Raw genomic sequence first — 25036 nt, 5'->3', positions numbered from 1 at the left:
GATGGTTGGTTGGGTGGATGGATGGATGGATGGTTGGTTGGATGGTTGGTTGGTTGGTTGGTTGGTTGGTTGGGTGGATGGATGGATGGATGGATGGATGGTTGGATAGATAGATGGATGGATGGGTGGATGGATGGATGGTTGGATGGATGGATGGTTGGTTGGATGGTTGGTTGGTTGGTTGGTTGGGTGGATGGATGGATGGATGGATGGTTGGATGGATGGATGGTTGGGTGGATGGATGGTTGGTTGGGTGGATGGATGGATGGATGGATGGATGGATGGATGGATGGATGGTTGGTTGGTTGGTTGGTTGGTTGGGTGGATGGATGGATGGATGGATGGATGGGTGGATGGATGGATGGATGGTTGGTTGGGTGGATGGATGGATGGATGGATGGATGGATGGATGGATGGATGGATGGATGGATGGATGGATGGATGGATGGATGGATGGTTGGTTGGGTGGATGGATGGATGGATGGTTGGGTGGATGGATGGATGGATGGTTGGATGGTTGGATGGTTGGTTGGGTGGATGGGTGGGTGGATAGATGGATGGATGGATGGTTGGTGGATGGATGGATGGATGGATGGATGGATGGATGGATGGTTGGATGGTTGGATGAGCTTGGTACACCTGAATTTATCCAACAGAAACAAGCTGGACGGGGTATTAAAGATGAGGAACTCGAGCTGGGACCTTCAGGGCGGCGCTACAGAGCACCTCCTGCAAAGAAAAAGATGTACAAGGGTTCTTTCATCCCGAACACAGTTACTGCAGTCAGACTGCAGCCGGTCACACACCAGCTGGATGCAGATGGGCTGCAGGGGGTGGGATGGATGCTGTGTTTACGTAAGTATTTTTATATTTCCTGCCCTGGCGAGGAGCTCCTATTGGTTCAGAGAGCCGCCAATCAGAAGATAAGAAGGCGGGCGGTGTATCCCTGTACACCGGTCTGATCTGTTTTAATGTCATACTTTGTACAAATGTATGTGACTGTACACTTCAATGGGACTTTAATTATTGCCACCTGTGTAACTGTCTAATTCCTAATTTTGTATAGGTGACCTACTGTTTGTTTGTTTGTTTGTATATTCAAATACAAGAGTCTTGTACACTTTATTTGAGTTTTGTGATAATAAAAAAATAAAAAAATAAATAATAATAATAAAAAAATTAAAAAAAGAAGGCGGGCGGTGGCCTGAAATCACCCAATGAAGACTGAAAGATGGAAACATTCGGTTAGATTTTCAGCAAGAACTCAAAGTTCCACCTGAACCCATCTTTGTAGCATCCGACCCGATCGTAAGCGCCTCATCGTGGCGTTTAACTCAAAGAGACGGGCAGACGTTGCGGTTAATACGTGCGCGTTAAAGCCTCGATGTTCCCTGAACTCGTATCTGAAGAAGGACACGAGTTCTCCGAGGACGCGAACGCTTAACGGATAAAAACGTCTTCGGTTTCAGACCAGAGGAGAGCGTTACCTGAGCGAGGCCACGGCGGGTCCCGGCTTGGCTGAAGGAAACACGTGATGCAGGTAGTCGCTCAGCAGCTTCTCGTTCACGATACCTGAAAGAGAGAAAGAGACAAAACACTGAGGCGTCAACATCTTTCAGTTTGTGAGCTTCCAGCAAAGATTATATACAGGTGGGTGAACGGGTGGACGCTCCCAGGAGCCTGAGGCGCCATCTTTACACCAAATCTAACTCCGTCTGAGCTGCATCTGTCTGCTGATCCGCGTGAGACTGAAGAAAACTGAAGAAAACTGAAGAAAACCGAAGAAAACTGAAGAAAACCGGCAAACATCGAGCAGTCTCAGGGAAGTTCTGACGGGTCTAACGGGTTCATGGAGGATTATCGCGGATGATCAGTCCCACGGTTCCGTACCTGTGGCTCTGGGTTTGTCCACGTCCGAGGCCAGCCTGTAGTTCCGGCGGGTCAGGGCGGTGCCGCCTCCCTTTGCGTTCATTCTGTCGGACTGGATTCACCGACCCATACACTGCTGGCAGAACAGAACCGACACCGTTATAACCGTCCGACACAACCCGAACGTCTCACTGATCTCAGCTCAGTATTCAGGAGAACTTTTACAGCTCATACAGCAACAAACACAAGGTATTTATACTGCACATACCACATTAAACCGATGATACTGTAGTATTTATACTGCTGATATTTACCACATTAAACAGATAATATTTACCACATTAAACACGTAATACTGTAGTATTTATACTGAAGATATTTACCACATTAAACAGATAATATTTTAGTATTTATACTGCTGATATTTACCACATTAAACACATAATATTGTAGTATTTACACCGCTGATATTTACCACATTAAACGGATAATATTGTAGTATTTATACTGCTTATATTTACCACATTAAACAGATAATATTTACCACATTAAACAGATCATATTCACCACATTAAACAGATAATACTGTAGTATTTACACCGCTGATATTTACCACATTAAACAGATAATACTGTAGTATTTATACCGCTGTTTGCTGATGAAGCAGCCCTCAGTAACTGTGAGCTGTCCCCGGTTATTAGCTTGCTAACTCGCCCTGTTAGCTGAGCGCAGGGGCCGGTGTGATTTAAACTCCTCACCCGGTGTCTGGATAAAGGCCAATAAGATTAACAAACCTAAATTATGGTTCCGCTCGGTTCGGTTCGGCTCGGCTCGGCTCGGTTTCCTGACAGTGGGTGTAAGCTAGCAGGCTAACGCCTCCCTGACACAAACAGTTAGCAGCGGCTAGCTGTTAGCAGGCTCTTCCTGCCGTCCGACGGGGCCTCTGCTCTGACTGTGACCCGCTGCTGAGTCCGATAATCCGGCTAGTAAAGATGAAATGAACCGCTGCTCACAGCTGAAAGCTAAAAGTCCCGAAACGGTCCTCACTGCTCGTCAACGCCTCTCAGTACGGAGCGCTGCTAGGGTCAAAACAGAGTACGGAGCGCCACTAAGGTCAAAACAGAGACGCCGTGGATGGAGAAAACGCGAGAGCAGAAAGAAGGCACGAGGTTTTAGTACTCCAACATCTGCGTTCAAAAAGATCTCATTTAAAAAATGGCAACAATAACTAATTTACAGTTAATTAACTCGAGTATCAACACAAAGTTAAATTAATATTGTTGAAAATTTAAATATAAATATATATTTTTTTAATTTTACACTTTATTTTCAAAAATATTTTTCATTATTCTCATATTTCCTGTTCTGCTAGCTGTTCTCCACAGTTCCTCCAGATTAAACCTCTGACTGTCTCCCCTGTCTGCACACATTTGAACTCAGGAGTTCTGAAATATCTGATCAGATTCCACCAGCAGAAATCTCTCCAAAGACCAGAACTAGTGGAAGACTCTGTCCAGACTAAACATGGAGAAGCAGCATTTAGCTGTTACGCTGCAAACAAGTGGAACAAACTGCCAGTGGAGATTAAACTTTCACCAAATGGAGACATTTTTAAATCCAGGTTAAAAACATTTATTTTCTCATGTGTGAAATCTGCACGATATCTTTGAACTTATCTGGACTGTTGCTTGTTTTTAAATTCATTTAAATGATTTTATTTGTTTCTCTTTATATTCTTTTATGTATTTTTAATGCTTCTTCCACTCCCTGCTGCAATGCTTTTATTTTATGTGAAGCACTTTGAAATGTTTTGTACATGAAATGTGCTACAAATAAATTTGATTTGATTTTAACTGCACAGAGCATATATTCAGCCACTCTTCTTCTGTGATGACAGTTCCAGATTCTTTTTCCCACCTTAATCTAACCTCATCTGTTGAGTTCTTATTGGATCGAATACGGGAAAAAGGACAGTGTTGAAACAAGTTTCTTATTGTCCTTTTTTTTGTACATGTCAATGAATATGTTAATTAAGTTGGGCTCGTATTCCTCTGTTGGTTTTATCTCATCGTTAAAATAAGACCTGATTTGAAGATACCTAAAGTTCCTAAAGATTTTAATGCTGAAACAGGCCCAAACAGGACGGTCACGTTTTTCCTCTGAAACCGAGTGGAAGTTGCACAGAATCACAGAAACAGACAGAAACACCACGTGTTGATAGTAAGAAATTATATTTATTGTTAAAAATTCATCTGAATTTACAGAGTTACTGAGGCAGCCACGTTCTGAACATGGAAATCAGCTGCAAACATCTGCTGAGCGTCCCACCTGCTGCAGGTGCTTCTCATGCACCAGGAGACACGGACACACCGTGGAGCGTCACAGCACTCACCCCAAAGCAAACCCCCCCCCACATCAACGGTTCATCCACCAACCATCAGCTTCATCCACCAGTTCACTGGTCGGGACGTCAGAACTTCCTGTTTCCATCATCATCCAGAAAGATGTTCAGCGAAGGAGCTAAAAATCATCCGGATGGTTTTTAATCTGTGGAGCCACCGATTGATCAATCAGCTGATTGGCTCCGATAACACGCACATCTGACAGTGATTGATCCGTCTAACAGGGACTCATTTAATGATTAGTTCTGACCAACAGACAGTGTCTGAGCCAGAGTTTCGGTTCAGAGAGGAACTGAACGTTTGGTCTCAGGACAGGAAGTGATGGCCTGACTTAAAAGCAGGAGCAGCTGCAGCTGATCTACATTCACATCCAGCTTCAGTGCAAAGAGGGACAGAAGGGAGGCGAAGAGGAGGAAGCGACGCTTCGTCGTTTCTGAGGGACGGAGAGACGGAGAGGATGGATGAAGGCATGCTGGGTGGACAGAGAGAGGGACGGAGAGACAAAGAGAGGGACAGAGAGAGGGAGAGAGGGACGGAGAGAGGGAGAGAGGGACGGAGAGAGGGACGGAGAAAAGGAGAGAGGGACGGAGAGACGGAGAGGATGGATGAAGGCATGCTGGGTGGACAGAGAGAGGGACGGAGAGACAGAGAGAGGGACAGAGAGAGGGAGAGAGGGACGGAGAGACAGAGAGAGGGACAGAGAGAGGGAGAGAGGGACGGAGAGAGGGACGGAGAGAGGGACGGAGAAAAGGAGAGAGGGACGGAGAGAAGGAGAGGATGGATGAAGGCATGCTGGGTGGACAGAGAGAGGGACGGAGAGACAGAGAGAGGGACAGAGAGAGGGAGAGAGGGACGGAGAAAAGGAGAGAGGGACAGAGAGAGGGAGAGAGGGACGGAGAGAGGGACGGAGAAAAGGAGAGAGGGACGGAGAGAAGGAGAGGATGGATGAAGGCATGCTGGGTGGACAGAGAGAGGGACGGAGAGACAGAGAGAGGGACAGAGAGAGGGAGAGAGGGACGGAGAAAAGGAGAGAGGGACGGAGAGAAGGAGAGGATGGATGAAGGCATGCTGGGTGGACAGAGAGAGGGATGGAGAGACAGAGAGAGGGACAGAGAGAGGGAGAGAGGGACGGAGAGAAGGAGAGGATGGATGAAGGCATGCTGGGTGGACAGAGAGAGGGACGGAGAGACAGAGAGAGGGACAGAGAGAGGGAGAGAGGGACGGAGAAAGGGACGGAGAAAAGGAGAGAGGGACGGAGAGAAGGAGAGGATGGATGAAGGCATGCTGGGTGGACAGAGAGAGGGACGGAGAGAGGGACGGAGAAAAGGAGAGAGGGACGGAGAGAGAGAGAGGGACAGAGGACTCTGGGCCTGTCTGTGAGTGTTAGAGGACGGACAGAGGGATAGAGGGATGGATAGATGGACAGACAGATGGATAGAGGGATGGATGATGGACAGATGGACAGAGGGATGGACAGATGGATAGAAGGACAGAGGGATGGATAGATGGACAGAAGGACAGAGGGATAGAGGGATGGACAGAAGGACAGAGGGATGGACAGAGGGACAGAATGAGGACTCGGGCTCAGCCCATGTAGGGGTACTTCCACTCTGTGAGGGGGACGTAGGTCTGCTTCACCACCTGTGGGGACGTCCATCTCAGGACGTAGTGAGGACCTCCCGGTTTGTCGTTGGTGCCTGGATGAGGAGGAGACTCGGGTTAGACACTAAACCATCAAGAAATCAATAACTCAATAACTCTCCATCCATCAATAAATCAATAACTCTCCATCCATCAATAACTCAATAACTCTCCATCCATCAATAACTCAATAACTCTCCATCCATCAATAAATCAATAACTCTCCATCCATCAATAACTCAATAACTCTCCATCCATCAATAAATCAATAAATCAATAACTCTCCATCCATCAATACCTCAATAACTCTCCATCCATCAATAACTCAATAAATCAATAACTCTCCATCCATCAATACCTCAATAACTCTCCATCCATCAATAACTCAATAACTCTCCATCCATCAATAACTCAATAACTCTCCATCCATCAATAACTCAATAACTCTCCATCCATCAATAACTCAATAACTCAATAACTCTCCATCCATCAATAACTCAATAAATCAATAACTCTCCATCCATCAATAAATCAATAACTCAATAACTCTCCATCCATCAATAAATCAATAACTCTCCATCTATCAATACCTCAATAACTCAATAACTCTCCATCCATCAATAACTCAATAAATCAATAACTCTCCATCCATCAATAACTCAATAACTCTCCATCCATCAATAACTCAATAACTCAATAACTCTCCATCCATCAATAAATCAATAACTCTCCATCTATCAATACCTCAATAACTCAATAACTCTCCATCCATCAATAACTCAATAAATCAATAACTCTCCATCCATCAATAACTCAATAAATCAATAACTCTCCATCCATCAATAACTCAATAACTCTCCATCCATCAATAAATCAATAACTCTCCATCCATCAATAACTCAATAAATCAATAACTCTCCATCCATCAATAACTCAATAAATCAATAACTCTCCATCCATCAATAACTCTCCATCCATCAATAAATCAACAACTCTCCATCCATCAATAACTCAATAAATCAATAACTCTCCATCCATCAATAACTCAATAAATCAATAACTCTCCATCCATCAATAACTCTCCATCCATCAATAAATCAACAACTCTCCATCCATCAATAACTCAATAAATCAATAACTCTCCATCCATCAATAACTCAATAACTCAATAACTCTCCATCCATCAATAACTCAATAACTCTCCATCCATCAATAACTCAATAAATCAATAACTCTCCATCCATCAATAACTCAATAAATCAATAACTCTCCATCCATCAATAAATCAATAACTCAATAACTCTCCATCCATCAATAACTCAATAACTCTCCATCCATCAATAACTCAATAACTCTCCATCCATCAATAACTCAATAAATCAATAACTCTCCATCCATCAATAACTCAATAACTCTCCATCCATCAATAAATCAATAAATCAATAACTCTCCATCCATCAATAACTCAATAACTCTCCATCCATCAATAAATCAATAAATCAATAACTCTCCATCTATCAATACCTCAATAACTCAATAACTCTCCATCCATCAATAACTCAATAAATCAATAACTCTCCATCCATCAATAACTCAATAACTCAATAACTCTCCATCCATCAATAACGCAATAAATCAATAACTCTCCATCCATCAATAACTCAATAACTCTCCATCCATCAATAAATCAATAACTCTCCATCTATCAATAAATCAATAACTCTCCATCTATCAATACCTCAATAACTCAATAACTCTCCATCCATCAATAACTCAATAAATCAATAACTCTCCATCCATCAATAACTCAATAAATCAATAACTCTCCATCCATCAATAACTCTCCATCCATCAATAACTCAATAAATCAATAACTCTCCATCCATCAATAACTCAATAACTCTCCATCTATCAATAAATCAACAACTCTCCAGCCATCAATAACTCAATAAATCAATAACTCTCCATCCATCAATAACTCAATAAATCAATAACTCTCCATCCATCAATACCTCAATAACTCTTCATCCATCAATAACTCAATAACTCTCCATCTATCAATAACTCAATAACTCAATAACTCTCCATCTATCAATAAATCAATAACTCTCCATCTATCAATAACTCAATAACTCTCCATCTATCAATAACTCAATAACTCTCCATCTATCAATAACTCAATAACTCAATAACTCTCCATCTATCAATAAATCAATAACTCTCCATCTATCAATAACTCAATAACTCTCCATCTATCAATAACTCAATAACTCTCCATCTATCAATAACTCAATAACTCTCCATCTATCAATAAATCAATAACTCTTCATCCATCAATAAATCAATAACTCTCCATCTATCAATAAATCAATAACTCTCCATCAATAAATCAATAACTCTCCATCTATCAATAACTCAATAACTCTCCATCCATCAATAAATCAATAACTCTCAATCAATCAATAACTCAATCAGCTACGTCATCTTTTCAAAGGTAAAAACCATCTGATTGATTATTAGATCAGTGATCTGCCCCTCACTGCTCTTCTGATCAATAACTGATCACATCGATTGATCGGGACATGCTGCAGACGCAGACTGAGTAGAAGTGATTGATCGAGGATCGGGTCATTGATCGTGGATCGAGTCATTGATCGTGGGTCAGGTCATGGATCGGTTCATTGATCGTGGATCGGGTCATTGATCGTGGATCGGGTCATTGATCGTGGATCGGGTCATTGATCGTGGTTCGGGTCATTGATCATGGATCGGGTCATTGATCGGCCTGATCAGTATCGGGTCATTGATCGTGGATCGGGTCATTGATCGTGGATCAGGTCATTGATCGTGGATCGGGTCATTGATCGTGGATCAGGTCATTGATCGGCCTGATCAGTATCGGGTCATTGATCGTGGATCAGGTCATTGATCATGGATCGGGTCATTGATCGTGGATCGGGTCATTGATCGGCCTGATCAGTATCGGGTCATTGATCGTGGATCGGGTCATTGATCGTGGATCGGGTCATTGATCGTGGATCGGGTCATTGATCGTGGTTCGGGTCATTGATCGGCCTGATCAGTATCGGGTCATTGATCGTGGATCGGGTCATTGATCGTGGATCGGGTCATTGATCGTGGATCGGGTCATTGATCGTGGATCAGGTCATTGATCGGCCTGATCAGTATCGGGTCATTGATCGTGGATCGGGTCATTGATCGTGGATCAGGTCATTGATCATGGATCGGGTCATTGATCGTGGATCGGGTCATTGATCGGCCTGATCAGTATCGGGTTATTGATCGTGGATCGGGTCATTGATCGTGGATCAGGTCATTGATCATGGATCGGGTCATTGATCGTGGATCGGGTCATTGATCGGCCTGATCAGTATCGGGTCATTGATCGTGGATCGGGTCATTGATCGTGGATCAGGTCATTGATCATGGATCGGGTCATTGATCGTGGATCGGGTCATTGATCGGCCTGATCAGTATCGGGTCATTGATCGTGGATCGGGTCATTGATTGTGGATCAGGTCATTGATCATGGATCGGGTCATTGATCGTGGATCGGGTCATTGATCGGCCTGATCAGTATCGGGTCATTGATCGTGGATCGGGTCATTGATCGGCCTGATCAGTATCGGGTCATTGATCGTGGATCGGGTCATTGATTGTGGATCAGGTCATTGATCATGGATCGGGTCATTGATCGTGGATCGGGTCATTGATCGGCCTGATCAGTATCGGGTCATTGATCGTGGATCGGGTCATTGATCGTGGATCAGGTCATTGATCGTGGATCGGGTCATTGATCGTGGATCGGGTCATTGATCGTGGGTCAGGTCATTGATCGTGGGTCAGGTCATTGATCGGCCTGATCAGTATCGGGTCATTGATCGTGGATCAGGTCATTGATCATGGATCGGGTCATTGATCGGTCTGATAAGTATCGGGTCATTGATCGTGGATCGGGTCATTGATCGGCCTGATCAGTATCGGGTCATTGATCGTGGATCGGGTCATTGATCGGTCTGATCAGTATCGGGTCATTGATCGTGGATCAGGTCATTGATCGTGGATCGGGTCATTGATCGTGGATCGGGTCATTGATCGTGGATCGGGTCATTGATCGTGGATCGGGTCATTGATCGTGGATCGGGTCATTGATCGTGGTTCGGGTCATTGATCATGGATCGGGTCATTGATCGGCCTGATCAGTATCGGGTCATTGATCGTGGATCGGGTCATTGATCGTGGATCAGGTCATTGATCGTGGATCGGGTCATTGATCGTGGATCAGGTCATTGATCGGCCTGATCAGTATCGGGTCATTGATCGTGGATCGGGTCATTGATCGGCCTGATCAGTATCGGGTCATTGATCGTGGATCGGGTCATTGATTGTGGATCAGGTCATTGATCATGGATCGGGTCATTGATCGTGGATCGGGTCATTGATCGGCCTGATCAGTATCGGGTCATTGATCGTGGATCGGGTCATTGATCGGCCTGATCAGTATCGGGTCATTGATCGTGGATCGGGTCATTGATCGTGGATCAGGTCATTGATCGTGGATCAGGTCATTGATCGTGGATCGGGTCATTGATCGTGGATCGGGTCATTGATCGTGGATCGGGTCATTGATCGGTCTGATAAGTATCGGGTCATTGATCGTGGATCGGGTCATTGATCGGCCTGATCAGTATCGGGTCATTGATCGGGGATCAGGTCATTGATCATGGATCGGGTCATTGATCGGTCTGATAAGTATCGGGTCATTGATCGTGGATCGGGTCATTGATCGGCCTGATCAGTATCGGGTCATTGATCGTGGATCGGGTCATTGATCGGTCTGATCAGTATCGGGTCATTGATCGTGGATCAGGTCATTGATCAAGGATCGGGTCATTGATCGGCCTGATCAGTATCGGGTCATTGATCGTGGATCGGGTCATTGATCATGGATCAGGTCATTGATCATGGATCGAGTCATGGGTCATGGATCGGGTCATTGATCGTGGATCGGGTCATTGATCGTGGATCGGGTCATTGATCATGGATCGAGTCATGGGTCATGGATCGGGTCATGGGTCATGGATCGGGTCATGGATCGGTGGATCAGGTCATTGATCAGTATCGGGCTGTTGGACTCTGACCTGAAGCTCTGGCGCCTCCAAACGGTTGCTGAGCCACGACGGAGCCGGTGGACTTATCGTTGACGTAGTAGTTCCCCGCGGCGTTCCTCAGGGCTCTGGCCGCCTCGTCGATCACCGACCTGAAGCAGAACACGTCACACAACACGAGATTTAACCACAGGAAGGTGGCGCTCCTCCCAACCTGGAGGGGATCACCGGTGTGGAACAAACTCCCAGATAACTGCAGCTCTGCATCAACTCTTCTGCTTTTAAATCAGGCATGAAGACTTTATGGATATGGATATTTATCTTTATTACGTTCACTGAGCTGAACCTCTTATTTCCTGTTTTAACTGTAAACTTGGTTTGAAAAGCTTTCATGTTTTATATAAACTAGGGCTGGGCAACGATTAAAATGTTTAATCTAATTATTCACATGATTAATTTCCGATTAATCGCGATTAATCGCATTTGTACGCAGAATCCAAAAATGAATCCAAAAGTAGTGTATAGCTTTTAGCATTTAGCTTTATTCTAAATGTGCTGCCATATGAATGAAAGTGCCATAACATTTGTTGTGCAAACACACTTTTAACATCAGCATCTTTCTGTAGTTTTTATGTAGAAGCCTCGCTCCACTGTCTGTTTCCTTGAATGACTTGCTGCTATCAGTTGTGTGTTTTGCCTTTAAGTGATATTTTAGACTGGAACTACTACGCTGAGAAGACAATTCAACTTGGCAGTGTTTACAGATGACTTTGGTTCTGTCGACTCCGCCGTCTGGAAGAACTTTAAAATGAAAATGGCCGAGTAAAAGTTCCGTACCCTTCTCCATGTTTGGTGGATCCGCCGATTACTTTCTTTTCCTGTTCCACAGCAGCAGACTTTTACAAAATAAAAGCCTGTGAGCAACAGACTTTTAAAAAATAAAAGCCTGTGAGCAACAGACTTTTACAAAATAAAAGCCTGTGAGCAACAGACTTTTACAAAATAAAAGTTTGTGAGCAACAGACTTTTCCAAAATAAAAGCCTGTGAGAAACAGACTTTTCCAAAATAAAAGCCTGTGAGCAACAGACTTTTACAGAATAAAACCTGCGTTAATGCGCGATAAAATATTTATCGGCGTTAACTCGCCCAGCCCTACTATAAAGCACTTTGAATCTTCTTCTTGTTGAATTGTGCGATAGATAAATCATTCTGTTTGGGAGCAAAGAGAAGAGGGTCAGCGTTGGTACATATCTTGAGACTCGGGCCCTTACAATCACTGACCGAGTCGGTAACCTGGGAGTGTTGATAGACTCAGATCTGACTTTCAGCAGCCACATCAAAGCTGTCACCAAGGCAGCTTTTTATCATCTCAGAAACATCAACAGAATTAAAGGTTTCCTCTCCCAAAAAGAACAGGAGAAACTCCTCCATGCATTCATCTCCAGTAGACTGCCAGTTATCTCCTGTTTCTCTTTATATTATTTTATGTATTTTTAATGCTTCTTCCACTCCCTGCTGCAACGCTTTTATTTTATGTGAAGCACTTTGAACTGTTTGTACAGGAAATGTGCTACAAATCAATTTGATTTTGATTTTTTTTTTTTTTTTTAATGGACCTTCCTTACGGCGCTGATATGTGAGGAATAACAACATGATCCGACTCGGATGATAAAACTACAGCAGACTGCGACGAACACGCCTGTGCAGGTGAGCGCGTCTTACTGGTCGTGGGCGAACACGGCTCCCGTCAGCGCGTACGGCGACGTGTTGTCTATCAGCTGCAGAACCTCCTTGTAGTCCTTCTCGGGGTAAACGTAAACCGTGAGGACCGGCCCGAAGATCTCCTGCACGACATGACATCACACAGGTGATCACACAGGTAACCAAAGCACAGGTGGAGCACAGGTAAGCGCCTTCCTACCTCCTTCATGATGGACTCCTGCGGGTCTTTGGTCTCGATGATGGTCGGCTCCACAAAGTACCCCTTCCGGTCGTCACAGTTCCCGCCGGCGATGATGCTCAGGTTCGGGGACGACTTGGCGTGGTCCAACCACTTCTTTATGCGGGCAAACGACTGCGGGAGGAGGAGGACGCCGCGTTAACGGCAAGGACACGGGCGCCACGGTAACTACCTGAGGAAACTGCCGTTACCTTATCGTCGATGACGGCCGAGAAGAAGCTGCTGAAATCTTCCACCGGCTGAGCAACAGAGAACATCGTCATCATCATCACCTTCATCACAGCTGAACCTCACTCAGACTGATCTACGAGTGGGGGAGGGGCTAATCTGAGCTCACCTGGGTTCTAACACCTGAGCTTTTACACATCGGGACATAAAAACATCATCGTGTCCTCAGCAGGTGTTACACTCAGGAAATCCAACAACACTGAGGCTGTGTTCCAAACAGCATACTTCTCCTACTACTCCTACTAACATTCTGAGTTAGTCAGTGAGTTTGAGTAAGCAGAAGTTCCCGGATGCATACTAGATTCTCCGAAATGTTGGGTATGCATCATGAGGTCACTACTCATACTCAAACTACCCAAGATGCAACGTAACGTGACGTCGCCGATCGTCATTTCCTGTCAAAACGGCAGTTTCAAGCTAGCTACAACGTTTAGACCACAGAGTTTATAGTTTAGAGCTTAAGCGAAATCGGCATACCCACAATGCATTTCGCTCCTGCCCGAGCCGAAATCAGCCGGCCTGAAGCTGATTTCCCTTAAGCTCTAAACTCTGTAAACTTTAGCAACATTTGAAACATTTTCAGGAGAGAAAGTAGTCGTTTAGATCCCCAACGTGTTGAAAACCTGACAAAATACCGGCTGTTTACAATTATGCTCCCACGAATTCGGCGCTACTGAAGCTAGCCGCAGTGAGCAACGCACTTCCGGTTATTTTCACAAAATAAAATACTAGTTGCCTTTTATCACAGGGAAAGCCATTACCATACAATTGGTGCTTTTGTTTTGAAAACAGGAAGTGAACCTACCCTCGTTGTAGCTAGCTTGAAACTGCCGTTTTGACAGGAAATGACGATCGGCGACGTCACGTTACGTTGCATCTTGGGTAGTTTGAGTATGAGTAGTAACCTCATGATGCATACCCAACATTTCGGAGAATCTAGTATGCATCCGGGAACTTCTGCTTACTCAAACTCGCATACTAACTCAAAAAGTTAGTATGAGTAGCAGGAGAAGTATGCGGTTTGGAACACAGCCACAGTTTCTCACTCACGTCTCCCACTTTGATGGTTCTGTGGATGTCCAGCAGCTGCTGTTTGATCTGCGGCCACAAGCTGTCGGGGACGTACATCCTGGAGCACGCCGAGCACTTCTGACCTCCGTATTCGAACGCCGAGCGGATGGTCCCCATCACCACGCTCTGAACATCCGCAGACGCGTGGACGAAGTGAAAGTTCTTCCCGCCACACTCTGACAACACAAACACGCGGCCGGTCATCAGACCTGCGGGAAAAGGAGGACACTCGATGGTGATGACGGCGCTCACCTCCGCCCAGCCGGGGGAACGTCCGGTAGGCGTCCAGGTTCTGGGCCACCTGCTTCCAGACGCGCTTGAATGTCCTGCAAACACAACGACAGCGTCAGCAGCAGCTCGCCATCACGTGTCGGGACCTGAAGGAGGCGTCCTTACGGCACGCTGCCGGTGAAGTTGATGCCCGCCAGGTGCTCGGAGGAGGTGATGGCGTCCCCGAACACGGGGCCGTCGGAGGGCAGGAACTGGACGATGTTGGGGGGCAGGCCGCACTCCCGCAGCACTTTGTAGACGGCGTAGCTGGCTGACATGGCGGTGTCGCTGGGCTTCCACAGAACCACGTTACCCTGAGAGACACAGCAGAGGGCGGTCAGGACAACTGGACCGGGTCAGAACAGCTGGACCGGGTCAGAACAACTGGACCAGGTCAGAACAACTGGACCGGGTTAAACTGGGTCAGGACAACTGGACCGGGTCAGAACAGCTGGACCGGGTTAAACTGGGTCAGGACAACTGGACCGGGTCAGAACAAATGGGTCAGGACAACTGGACCAGAACAACTGGAACACGTTAAACTGGGTCAGGACAACTGGACCGGGTCAGAACAGCTGGACCGGGTTAAACTGGGTCAGAACAACTGGACCGGGTCAGAACAGCTGGACCGGGTCAGAACAGCTGGACCGGGTCAGAACAACTGGACCGGGTCAGAACAACTGGACCGGGTTAAACTGGGTCAGGACAACTGGACCGGGTCAGAACAAATGGGTCAGGACAACTGGACCAGAACAACTGGAACACGTTAAACTGGGTCAGGACAACTGGACCGGGTCAGAACAGCTGGACCGGGTTAAACTGGGTCAGAACAACTGGACCGGGTCAGAACAGCTGGACCGGGTCAGAACAACTGGACCAGGTCAGAACAGCTGGACCAGGTCAGAACAACTGGACCGGGTCAGAACAACTGGACCGGGTTAAACTGGGTCAGGACAACTGGACCGGGTAAGAACAGCTGGACCAGGTCAGAACAACTGGACCGGGTCAGAACAACTGGACCAGAACAACTGGAACACGTTAAACTGGGTCAGGACAACTGGACCGGGTCAGAACAACTGGAACGCGTTAAACTGGGTCAGAACTGATTAAAATGTTTAATCTGATTAATCGCATGATTTCCCTGATTAATCACGATTAATCGCATTTGTACGCAAAATCCAAAAATGAATTCAAAAGTAGCGTATAGCTTTTAGCATTTAGCTTTATTTTAAATGTGCTGCCATATGAATGAAAGTGCCATAACATTTGTTGTGCAAACACACTTTTAACATCAGCATCTTTCTGTAGTTTTTATGTAGAAGCCTCGCTCCACTGTCTGTTTCCTTGAATGACTTGCTGCTATCAGTTGTGTGTTTTGCCTTTAAGTGATATTTTAGACTGGAACTACTACGCTGAGAAGACAATTCAACTTGGCAGTGTTTACAGATGACTTTGGTTCTGTCGACTCCGCCGTCTGGAAGAACTTTAACATGAAAATGGCCGAGTAAAAGTTCCGTACCCTTCTCCATGTTTGGTGGATCCGCCGATTACTTTCTTTTCCTGTTCCACAGCAGCAGACTTTTACAGAATAAAAGCCTTTGAGCAGCAGACTTTTACAAAATAAAAGCCTGTGAGCAACAGATTTTTACAAAATAAAAGCCTGTGAGCAACAGACTTTTACAATAATAAAATAAATACATTTTTAAAAAATGCGTTAATGCGCGATAAAATATTTATCGGCGTTAAATAATTAACGAGTTGACGCGATGAAAACGAGTTAACTCGCCCAGCCCTAGATTTCACTGATTTGTTTCGCTGCTTCCAGCTTCAGATTTCCATTCTTATCCGGTCCCAGGGTCAGTGTTTCATCTTTCAAACTGATTTCAGATTCTTTTGGCTGTTTCTTTTCAGATTTCAGGAACAACCACCTGAGAGAACCGTTTCACCTTCCGAGCCTCCCCGTCCCGTTTGATCTGCTCCCCGATTGGCTGGTTTGAATGAGCGAAGAGAAACGAAAGAAGCACCAAAGGGCGTCTGGTGGAACCCGAGTGTGCCGAAGGTTAAACAAACACACGCTCACCATCAGAGCCGGCGTTCCTGCCAGGTTTCCACCGATGGCGGTGAAATTGAAAGGAGCCACAGCTGCGACGAAGCCCTGAGAGAGAAAAGAGAAAACAGAGTGAAACCTGCACAGTTGGACGGCTGTAACTCTTTATTATTGGGCTGAAAAGCCTCCAGCTGATCCAAAATGCTGCAGCCAGAGTTCTGATGAGAACTAACAGGAGAGATCATATTTCTCCAGTTTTAGCTTCTCTTCAGTGGCTCCCTGTTAAATTCAGAATAGAATTTAAGATTCTTCTCCTCACATATAAAGCTCTTAATGACCGAGCTCCATCATATCTTAAAGATCTCATTGTAAGATATTTCCCCAACAGAGCCTTCAGTTATCAGGCCCCTCTCTGTGGAACCAGCTGCCAGTTTGGGAGGCAGAGCCTTCAGTTATCAGGCCCCTCTCTGTGGAACCAGCTGCCAGTTTGGGAGGCAGAGCCTTCAGTTATCAGGCCCCTCTCTGTGGAACCAGCTGCCAGTTTGGGAGGCAGAGCCTTCAGTTATCAGGCCCCTCTCTGTGGAACCAGCTGCCAGTTTGGGAGGCAGAGCCTTCAGTTATCAGGCCCCTCTCTGTGGAACCAGCTGCCAGGTTTGAGAGGCAGAGCCTTCAGTTATCAGGCCCCTTCAGGAAGCAGACACCCTCTGTATCTTTAAGATCAGGCTTAAAACTTTCCTTTCTGGCTCAGGTGACCCTGAAACATCCCATAGTTCTGCTGCTATAGGCCCAGCCTGCTGGGGGAGCTCCCATGATGCACCTCTCCTCCTATGAATTGGACTGAATTGTTGAAGTGTCCTGAGATGACGTTTGTTGTAATTTGGCGCTTTATAAATAAAGCTGAACTGAACATCTCAAATCTTTTACGTGCACAGGTAACCAGGTCGAACACTGGGTGGGTTCCTACCTCCAGCCCTCGGTACAGCATGGTGTTGGTGCTCCCCTCCACATCCATCGGCTGCTGCTTCTCCAGCTCGATGGCGTGTTTGGCGTTAAATCTGAAGAAGTCGATGAGCTCGGCGGCGGCGTCAATCTCCGCCTGCACCACCGTCTTACCCTGAACACAGCCGGGGACGGAGGGAGATCAGTGTGGAGGGTTATTTACGACACGTGAATGTCTGTGAAACAGCTTTTGGTTCATGCGTCTCCTTCTTTGTTCATCTGCAGCCCGACTCTCTGATCCAATTGGGCTGTGTTCGAAACCGCATACTAATCGATCAGACAGTATGCAGAGCGTTTACCCACAATGCATTTCGCTCCTGCCCGAGCCGAAATCAGCCGGCCTGAAGCTGATTTCCCTTAAGCTCTAAACTCTGTAAACTTTAGCAACATTTGAAACATTTTCAGGTGAGAAAGTAGTCGTTTAGATCCCCAACGTGTTGAAAACCTGACAAAATACCGGCTGTTTACAATTTTGTTCCCACGAATTCGGCGCTACTAAAGCTAGCCGCAGTGAGCAACGCACTTCCGGTTATTTTCACAAAATAAAATACCCGTTGCCTTTTATCATAGGGAAAGCCATTACCATAAAATTGGTGCTTTTGTTTTGAAAACAGGAAGTGAACCTACCCTCCTTGTAGCTAGCTTGAAACTGCCGTTTTGACAGGAAATGACGATCGGCGACGTCACGTTACGTTGCATCTTGGGTAGTTTGAGTATGAGTAGTAACCTCATGATGCATACCCAACATTTCGGACTTCTCGCTTACTCAAACTCGCATACTAACTCAAAAAGTTAGTAGGAGTAGTATTAGTAGTAGGAGAAGTATGCGGTTTTGAACACAGTCCAATGTTTCTGTGAGTGAAAGTCGCAGGAAGTTCCACAGAACCCCCACAGGTGCTCTCAGGTGTCTCCTGTACCTGTCCAATCATGGTCTTGGCCAGGATCTCGGCCCTCTTGGGCCCGCTGATGGCATCGGCGGCCTTGAACAGGACCTGGGCTCGGTCCTGGACGGGCTTCAGGTCCCATTCTTTCCTGGCTGCTACAGACGCCAGGATGGCCTTGTTGATCAGCTCCTGCAGCGACACACAAGAGCAAAGAGGCCATGTTTAGTTCTGAAGTGACCCACGTGACAGAAGTCAGGTTATCAACAAACAAAACTACACTCACCTTGTCAGCATAGCAGAACTTTGCCACCTTGTGGGAGTGATTGAAGGGCTTTAAAAAGAAACAGAGAGAGGTGACTCATCCAGCTACACTGAGGGCAGCGGCGTTCTGATCACAGGACGCGTACGCACAGACAGCTGATATCTGACGTCTTTGGTCCACACGTGTTCGTCTCCCACCACACATGGGATCTCCTCCGTCGTCCCCTTCAGCCGATCCAGAGCCTGCAGCCGGGACAGCGGGTTAAACATGGCAGCTGGAGGGAAACGTTTAGCTCACAACACACACAGACAGACACTGGCTGTGTTCCAAACGGCATACTTCTCCTACTACTCATACTAACTTTCTGAGTTAGTATGCGAGTTTGAGTAAGTTCCCGGATGCATACTAGATTCTCCGAAATGTTGGGTATGCATCATGAGGTTACTACTCATACTCAAACTACCCAAGATGCAACGTAACGTGACGTCGCCGATCGTCATTTCCGGTCAAAACGGCAGTTTCAAGCTAGCTACAACGAGGGTAGGTTCACTTCCTGTTTTCAAAACAAAAGCACCAATTGTATGGTAATGGCTTTCCCTATGATAAAAGGCAACGGGTATTTTATTTTGTGAAAATAACCGGAAGTGTGTTGCTCACTGCGGCTAGCTTTAGTAGCGCCGAATTCATGGGAACAAAATTGTAAACAGCCGGTATTTTGTCAGGTTTTCAACACGTTGGGGATCTAAACGACTACTTTCTCACCTGAAAATGTTTCAAATGTTGCTAAAGTTTACAGAGTTTAGAGCTTAAGAGAAATCAGCTTCAGGCCGGCTGATTTCGGCTCGGGCAGGAGCGAAATGCATTGTGGGTAAACGCTCTGCATACTGTCTGATCGATGAGTATGTAGTATGCAGTATGTAGTATGCAGTATGTAGCATGTACCATGTAGTATGCAGTATGTAGTATGCAGTATGTAGTATGCAGTATGTATTATGCAGTATGTAGTATGTAGTATGCAGTATGTAGTATGCAGTATGTAGTATGCAGTATGTATTATGCAGTATGTAGTATGCAGTATGTAGTATGCAGTATGTAGTATGCAGTATGTAGTATGCAGTATTTAGTATGCAGTATGTAGCATGTACCATGTAGTATGCAGTATACAGTATACAGTATGTAGTATGCAGTATGTATTATGCAGTATGCAGTATGTAGTATGCAGTATGTAGTATGCAGTATGTATTATGCAGTATGTATTATGCAGTATGTAGTATGCAGTATGCAGTATGTAGTATGCAGTATGTAGTATGCAGTATGTAGTATGCAGTATGCAGTATGTAGTATGCAGTATGTAGTATGCAGTATGCAGTATACAGTATACAGTATGTAGTATGTAGTATGTAGTATGCAGTATGTAGTATGTATTATGCAGTATGCAGTATGTAGTATGCAGTATGTAGTATGCAGTATGCAGTATGGAAGTATGGAAGTATGTAGTATGGAAGTATGTAGTATGTAGTATGGAAGTATGGAAGTATGTAGTATGGAAGTATGTAGTATGTAGTATGCAGTATGTAGTATGCAGTATGGAAGTATGGAAGTATGTAGTATGGAAGTATGTAGTATGTAGTATGCGGTTTCGAACACAGCCAGAGGTTCTGAGTGACGGGTCGGACCTGCAGCAGCTCGGCTCTCTCCGGACTCCCCTCCTTGAAGCCCAGAATGGGCTCGTTCTTCACCTCCACGGCTGCACACGAGGACGTCCTGAACCTGCAGACACAGCGAGTTTAATTCACCTCTTCATCTCCTCAGCACCAGACTAAACCGGTCCTGTTTAACGACCAAAGAGCAGCTCCACAGCTGGCTCCAGCTCGACTCTGTGACCCGTTTATTGACCTCCCAGCTGCTAATCAGTAACCCGACGTGAATTTATGCAGCTGGTGTGTCAACCTGCCTCAGTTAGAATAATAATTTAAGAAAGGATTGGACGACTGCGATTCTTTACAGGAGGAGAACATTTTTTCATTTAATTTCAGCAGAATTTATCATCATACAGACTTATTTATTCATTCATTTATATATTTTTGCATTATTTCAGATTATGGGCTGAGCTTTTAAGGTGGAATGGATCCAGGTCCGATGTCCTGGTAGTTTTCAGTTGGACTCATTCTCTTCCAGCTCAAAGCAGCTCAGCAGAACATCTCCTTTGCAATGATTAACTCCAGAAATGTGAAACTTTGTGAACCGAGGGTCGCTGGCAGGAGGAGGAGGGACAGGTTCCCTGCCAACAGGTCCAGCTGCAGCAGGAAAACAAACATCTGCTCGCTGTCGGAGGCACAGAGGAGCCGCAAAGTGCCGCCCGCCTGCTGGTTATCGTCATTAAGTGGTGATCAATTAAGCAGCTTTTATTAGCCGTTTCAGACTGTCACATGACCAAAACATTACATCATTTGTGGTTAACCAGCTCTGTGATCCTCCTCCTTTCCTGTTACCGCTCTGTCTGCGGTCTCTGTCTGCCCGGATAGTCTTAGAGCTGAGCAGAGAGCTGTTAGAGCTGCTCCTGCAGCCAGGTCCAGGATTACAGCATCTGTTGTTAACCAGCTCTGTGATCCTCCTCCTTTCCTGTTACTGCTCTGTCTGCAGTCGCTGTCTGCCCGGATAGTCTTAGAGCTGAGCAGAGAGCTGTTAGAGCTGCTCCTGCAGCCAGGTCCAGGATTACAGCATCTGTTGTTAACCAGCTCTGTGATCCTCCTCCTTTCCTGTTACTGCTCTGTCTGCAGTCGCTGTCTGCCCGGATAGTCTTAAAGCTGAGCAGAGAGCTGTTAGAGCTGCTCCTGCAGCCAGGTCCAGGATTACAGCATCTGTTGTTAACCAGCTCTGTGATCCTCCTCCTTTCCTGTTACTGCTCTGTCTGCAGTCGCTGTCTGCCCGGATAGTCTTAGAGCTGAGCAGAGAGCTGTTACAGCTGCTCCTGCAGCCAGGTCCAGGATTACAGCATCTGTTGTTAATCAGCTCTGTGATCCTCCTCCTTTCCTGTTACCGCTCTGTCTGCAGTCTCTGTCTGCCCGGATAGTCTTAGAGCTGAGCAGAGAGCTGTTAGAGCTGTTAATGCAGCCAGGCCTCTGCCTGATATTCCTGCTCCAAGCTCAGTTTTCTCACATTTCCCCTGATGATCGAGGGAAGAAACGGCTTAAACTTCCTCCTCCTTTTTCTCCATTTCGTTCCTGCTCTGCTTTCTAGACGTCTCCTCTTCAACTCATCATTATTTGGGGTCTTAAACAGGGCTGTAGCGATACACTAATCTCACGATACGATGCACGATATTCAGCCAACGATTCGATACGATTTAATTCGATACACTTACATAATTTTCTGGGGAAAAAAGGGACAGTGTGATTTGACATGAATCGTCGCTGATTGGACCGGTGGTCCGACCTTTGAACCGGAAGGACAACACCGCCAGACAAACAGAAACAAACGAACATGTCAAACGTGAGAGCTAATTTATCACTGTTTTGTAGAATGTGACCCCCTGGCATTGTGTTGTATTACCTTAATGTTCTGTGTTTTCAACCTCTGACTTTTCAATAAAGTTTGCTTTTTAATTCTACCGTTTAGACAGACATATCAATTAATTTCATATACATCAATAATTGCCCTGATGCATTTCTTTTGCTATTTTTGTGCGATTTCATGGCATATTAGCCCATTTTAGCCATCTATGTTGTTTTGTATCTATTTTGTCAGCTTCTGACCCATATTCTGACCCATGTTCAGACCCATGTTCTGACCCATATTCTGACCCATGTTCTGACCCATGTTCTGACCCACATCTAACTTTGTTTAAACTGAGTGGTTGAAAGTGTTGAAGAGTAAATTAAGTTGAGCTTTAGGTCAAATAATTCACTGATGTAAGTGTACAGCCGATCATTAATCAGTGATCGATGCTTCTGATCAGAACTGAAGGATCGATTTTATGCAGCCGTCACACACACACACCCAAAAAAACGACAGTAAAAGTACTCTGATTACTACCTCGGGAATACTTCTACTCAGAGCCCAAGGCATATGCCAACTACGCGGTCGCTTAGGGCCCCCACGCCACCAGGGGGCCCCAGAGAGCACCGAGACATTGTGATAAAAAAGTAAATATATACATGAAATTAAACAAAATACTAATACTAGGTTAATCTATGCCTCCTGTTGGCTGCTGCCACCGTTGGGCAAAATGATTTAAGTATTGTATTTATTATCTAATTATTTAATTTTGATTACAACTTTATTTTTCTGTAAGATAATGTGAATGCCATTTGATTCTATTTTGTATTTGTATTTTGAACATTTTGCACACCATTGCACACCTGAAAGAAATTAAACTATTTAACGTGTTTACTATAAATGCAGTCTCCAGCCTGCTGATGGTACTTTCAAATAGTTAAATTAATGAGCCACACTTATACATCACTGTTTATGTAGAAGTTAATTAAACCATATTTATGAGTTTGCTATCCCTTTAAGTTTAAAAACAAGAATGACACCTGTATAATGTAAGATGATTACAAATAATGCAAATGATTGTGGGTCCGTTACACACATAACAGTGTAGACCTGTGGAATAATGAGGCATCTGGAGCTGAGGTGATGGTAGGGGGGCCCCAAATTAAATTCTGCTTAAGGCCCCATAAAGGCTTGGGCCGGCCCTGCTTCTACTTTCTCAGACAAACATGGAGCTCCTTCTGTCATTACGAAACACCTGAAGGCGGTGGCGCATGCGCAGACCGAACCAGCAGCGCTTTCAAAGCACCCGGGACTCAACGGTTCGATCACACCGACAGGTTATCGAAGCTAACATGCTAACTGACAGCTCCGTGAAGTCACCGCGGAACTCTCGCGGCTCTTACCCCCTCCATGACCGGGACACTGCCACCCTCACACGGAGCATCTTCCTGCTGAAGCTGATTACAGATCAATGGCTGATCACAGGCAGGTCACAGAGCACCGAGGGAGCTAATCACACGGCTGGGCTACACGCCGAATACATCCACCAGCTGCCGGGGGCGGGAGGCCGGATCCGGTCACTCTGTTCGGTCCTGCGGAAGGGAAATTTTATCCGGTTTTATCAAAATGTGATAAAAACTGTTAAAGTTTCACACGAGCAAGACTGAACAGGAATAAATTTCCAACTCAAGAGCGGGGAAACGTTCATTTGGTAACGTCCCACCCCCCTTAAGTTAATGGAATCTTCCACAGGCGGGTCTGCGACTGGCCAATCAGGAAGCAGTCCAAACGGGTCAGCCAATCAGAGCCCAGGCTGCCGGGTTGAACAGAGGCTCCACATTTGACCTTCTGACAGGGTTTATTTCAGGTTCTCCGACAACAGACTGACTTTGTCCAGGTTTAAAACCAACTGGGTTTCACAGGAAGACTCAAATAAGGCGGAAACGTTTCAAAGAGATAGATAGAATCCATTTTAAGATTTACACACCACTTATTAACATTTGTCTTGTGTTAGGGTCGGCACCGGCCCGTTTTTAGGTTTTAAATGCATAAAATAACCATATAAATTTGTTTATTGCATCAAGGCTTTATGACTTTGTCAGGAACCTCTATTTCAACAAAATAAAACAAAAAACAATTGTTTTCACTAAATTATAAAATGCTCTAGACCTTGGTGTTGTTAGGATCGGTTTCGACCCAGTTATAAAAATAAGATTATAAAGCAATAATTAGAGCCAAAACTGAAATCACAAGTTCACTGTCAGCCAGCTCCTCTCCCAATCATGTGAGCTTAAGGGGATTCTCATTTGCCTTGTTTTAGGGTTACCCCCTCACCCTAACCCATTTTTTTTTTTTATTGAAATTGAGGGGTATACTGACAAAAACAAGGCCCAGCGGCCCACACCAGAAATATTAAAACCAATATTTTTATGGATAAGGAAGCCTAACAAGGTAACCAAGAGATGAGAAACAAATTGGATGATAGATCATTGTTTTTAGTGTATTTTACAACTAAATTAAAACACGGGTCAAAACCGACCCGTTAACATAAGAGATGGTAACAGGGAACTAAGGTTAACTCAATCTTTATTCCCAAAAATGTAATATTGTTAGAAATTAGGCCTAATTGAGTGATTTTTTTGTGAAATAAAACATAAACCCTGTTTTAAAAAGATGCCTTTCATCTTTATCTTCTAATTCATACCAGCGCCCCCCCCAAAAAAAAACAACATCACAGGATTAAATGATGACTGACCCATCACTCTGACATCTGTC

At 45.2% G+C, this 25036-nt stretch overlaps 2 protein-coding genes across 7 annotated transcripts in view; both read right to left on the bottom strand.

Annotated features, from left to right (window-relative positions):
• The window catches only part of rnf123 (ring finger protein 123), a 149821-nt gene extending 146874 nt beyond the window's left edge, over positions 1-2947 (bottom strand). For 2 of the 5 annotated variants that reach the window (XM_075460104.1, XM_075460108.1), the window contains exons 1-3: positions 2664-2947; positions 1891-2005; positions 1488-1572 (exon numbers count right to left, since the gene is read on the bottom strand). In XM_075460104.1, the coding sequence (XP_075316219.1) occupies positions 1488-1572; positions 1891-1972 (167 nt within the window). In that variant the 5' untranslated portion in view covers positions 1973-2005; positions 2664-2947. Of the gene's footprint in view, positions 1-1487; positions 1573-1890; positions 2006-2515; positions 2596-2663 lie in introns of those variants that run through there. The other 3 variants (XM_075460105.1, XM_075460106.1, XM_075460107.1) reach the window with 3 other exon arrangements.
• A 1136-nt stretch (positions 2948-4083) lies between these two features.
• On the bottom strand, positions 4084-23874 carry aldh4a1 (aldehyde dehydrogenase 4 family, member A1). 2 transcript variants are annotated; one of them, XM_075460102.1, is made up of 16 exons: positions 23665-23874; positions 20440-20533; positions 18913-19005; positions 18785-18832; positions 18535-18690; positions 17583-17732; positions 16652-16726; positions 14698-14885; positions 14554-14627; positions 14281-14477; positions 13194-13241; positions 12964-13116; positions 12765-12886; positions 11075-11193; positions 5843-5968; positions 4084-5786 (listed from the first exon to the last, which is right to left on the bottom strand). In XM_075460102.1, the coding sequence occupies exons 1-15, from the start codon at positions 23703-23705 to the stop codon at positions 5856-5858; spliced, it is 1671 nt and encodes a 556-aa protein (XP_075316217.1). In that variant the 5' UTR covers positions 23706-23874; the 3' UTR covers positions 4084-5786; positions 5843-5855. The 2 variants fall into 2 exon arrangements, with proteins under 2 accessions (XP_075316217.1, XP_075316216.1); XM_075460101.1 differs by having other exon boundaries at positions 4084-5968.
• Positions 23875-25036: the final 1162 nt, after the last annotated feature.

This window comes from Odontesthes bonariensis, chromosome 3 (genome assembly GCF_027942865.1).
Source record: "Odontesthes bonariensis isolate fOdoBon6 chromosome 3, fOdoBon6.hap1, whole genome shotgun sequence".
NCBI lineage: Eukaryota > Metazoa > Chordata > Actinopteri > Atheriniformes > Atherinopsidae > Odontesthes > Odontesthes bonariensis.
Note: the sequence above shows the minus strand (reverse complement) of the source record. Positions and strands in the feature narration are given on the sequence as shown.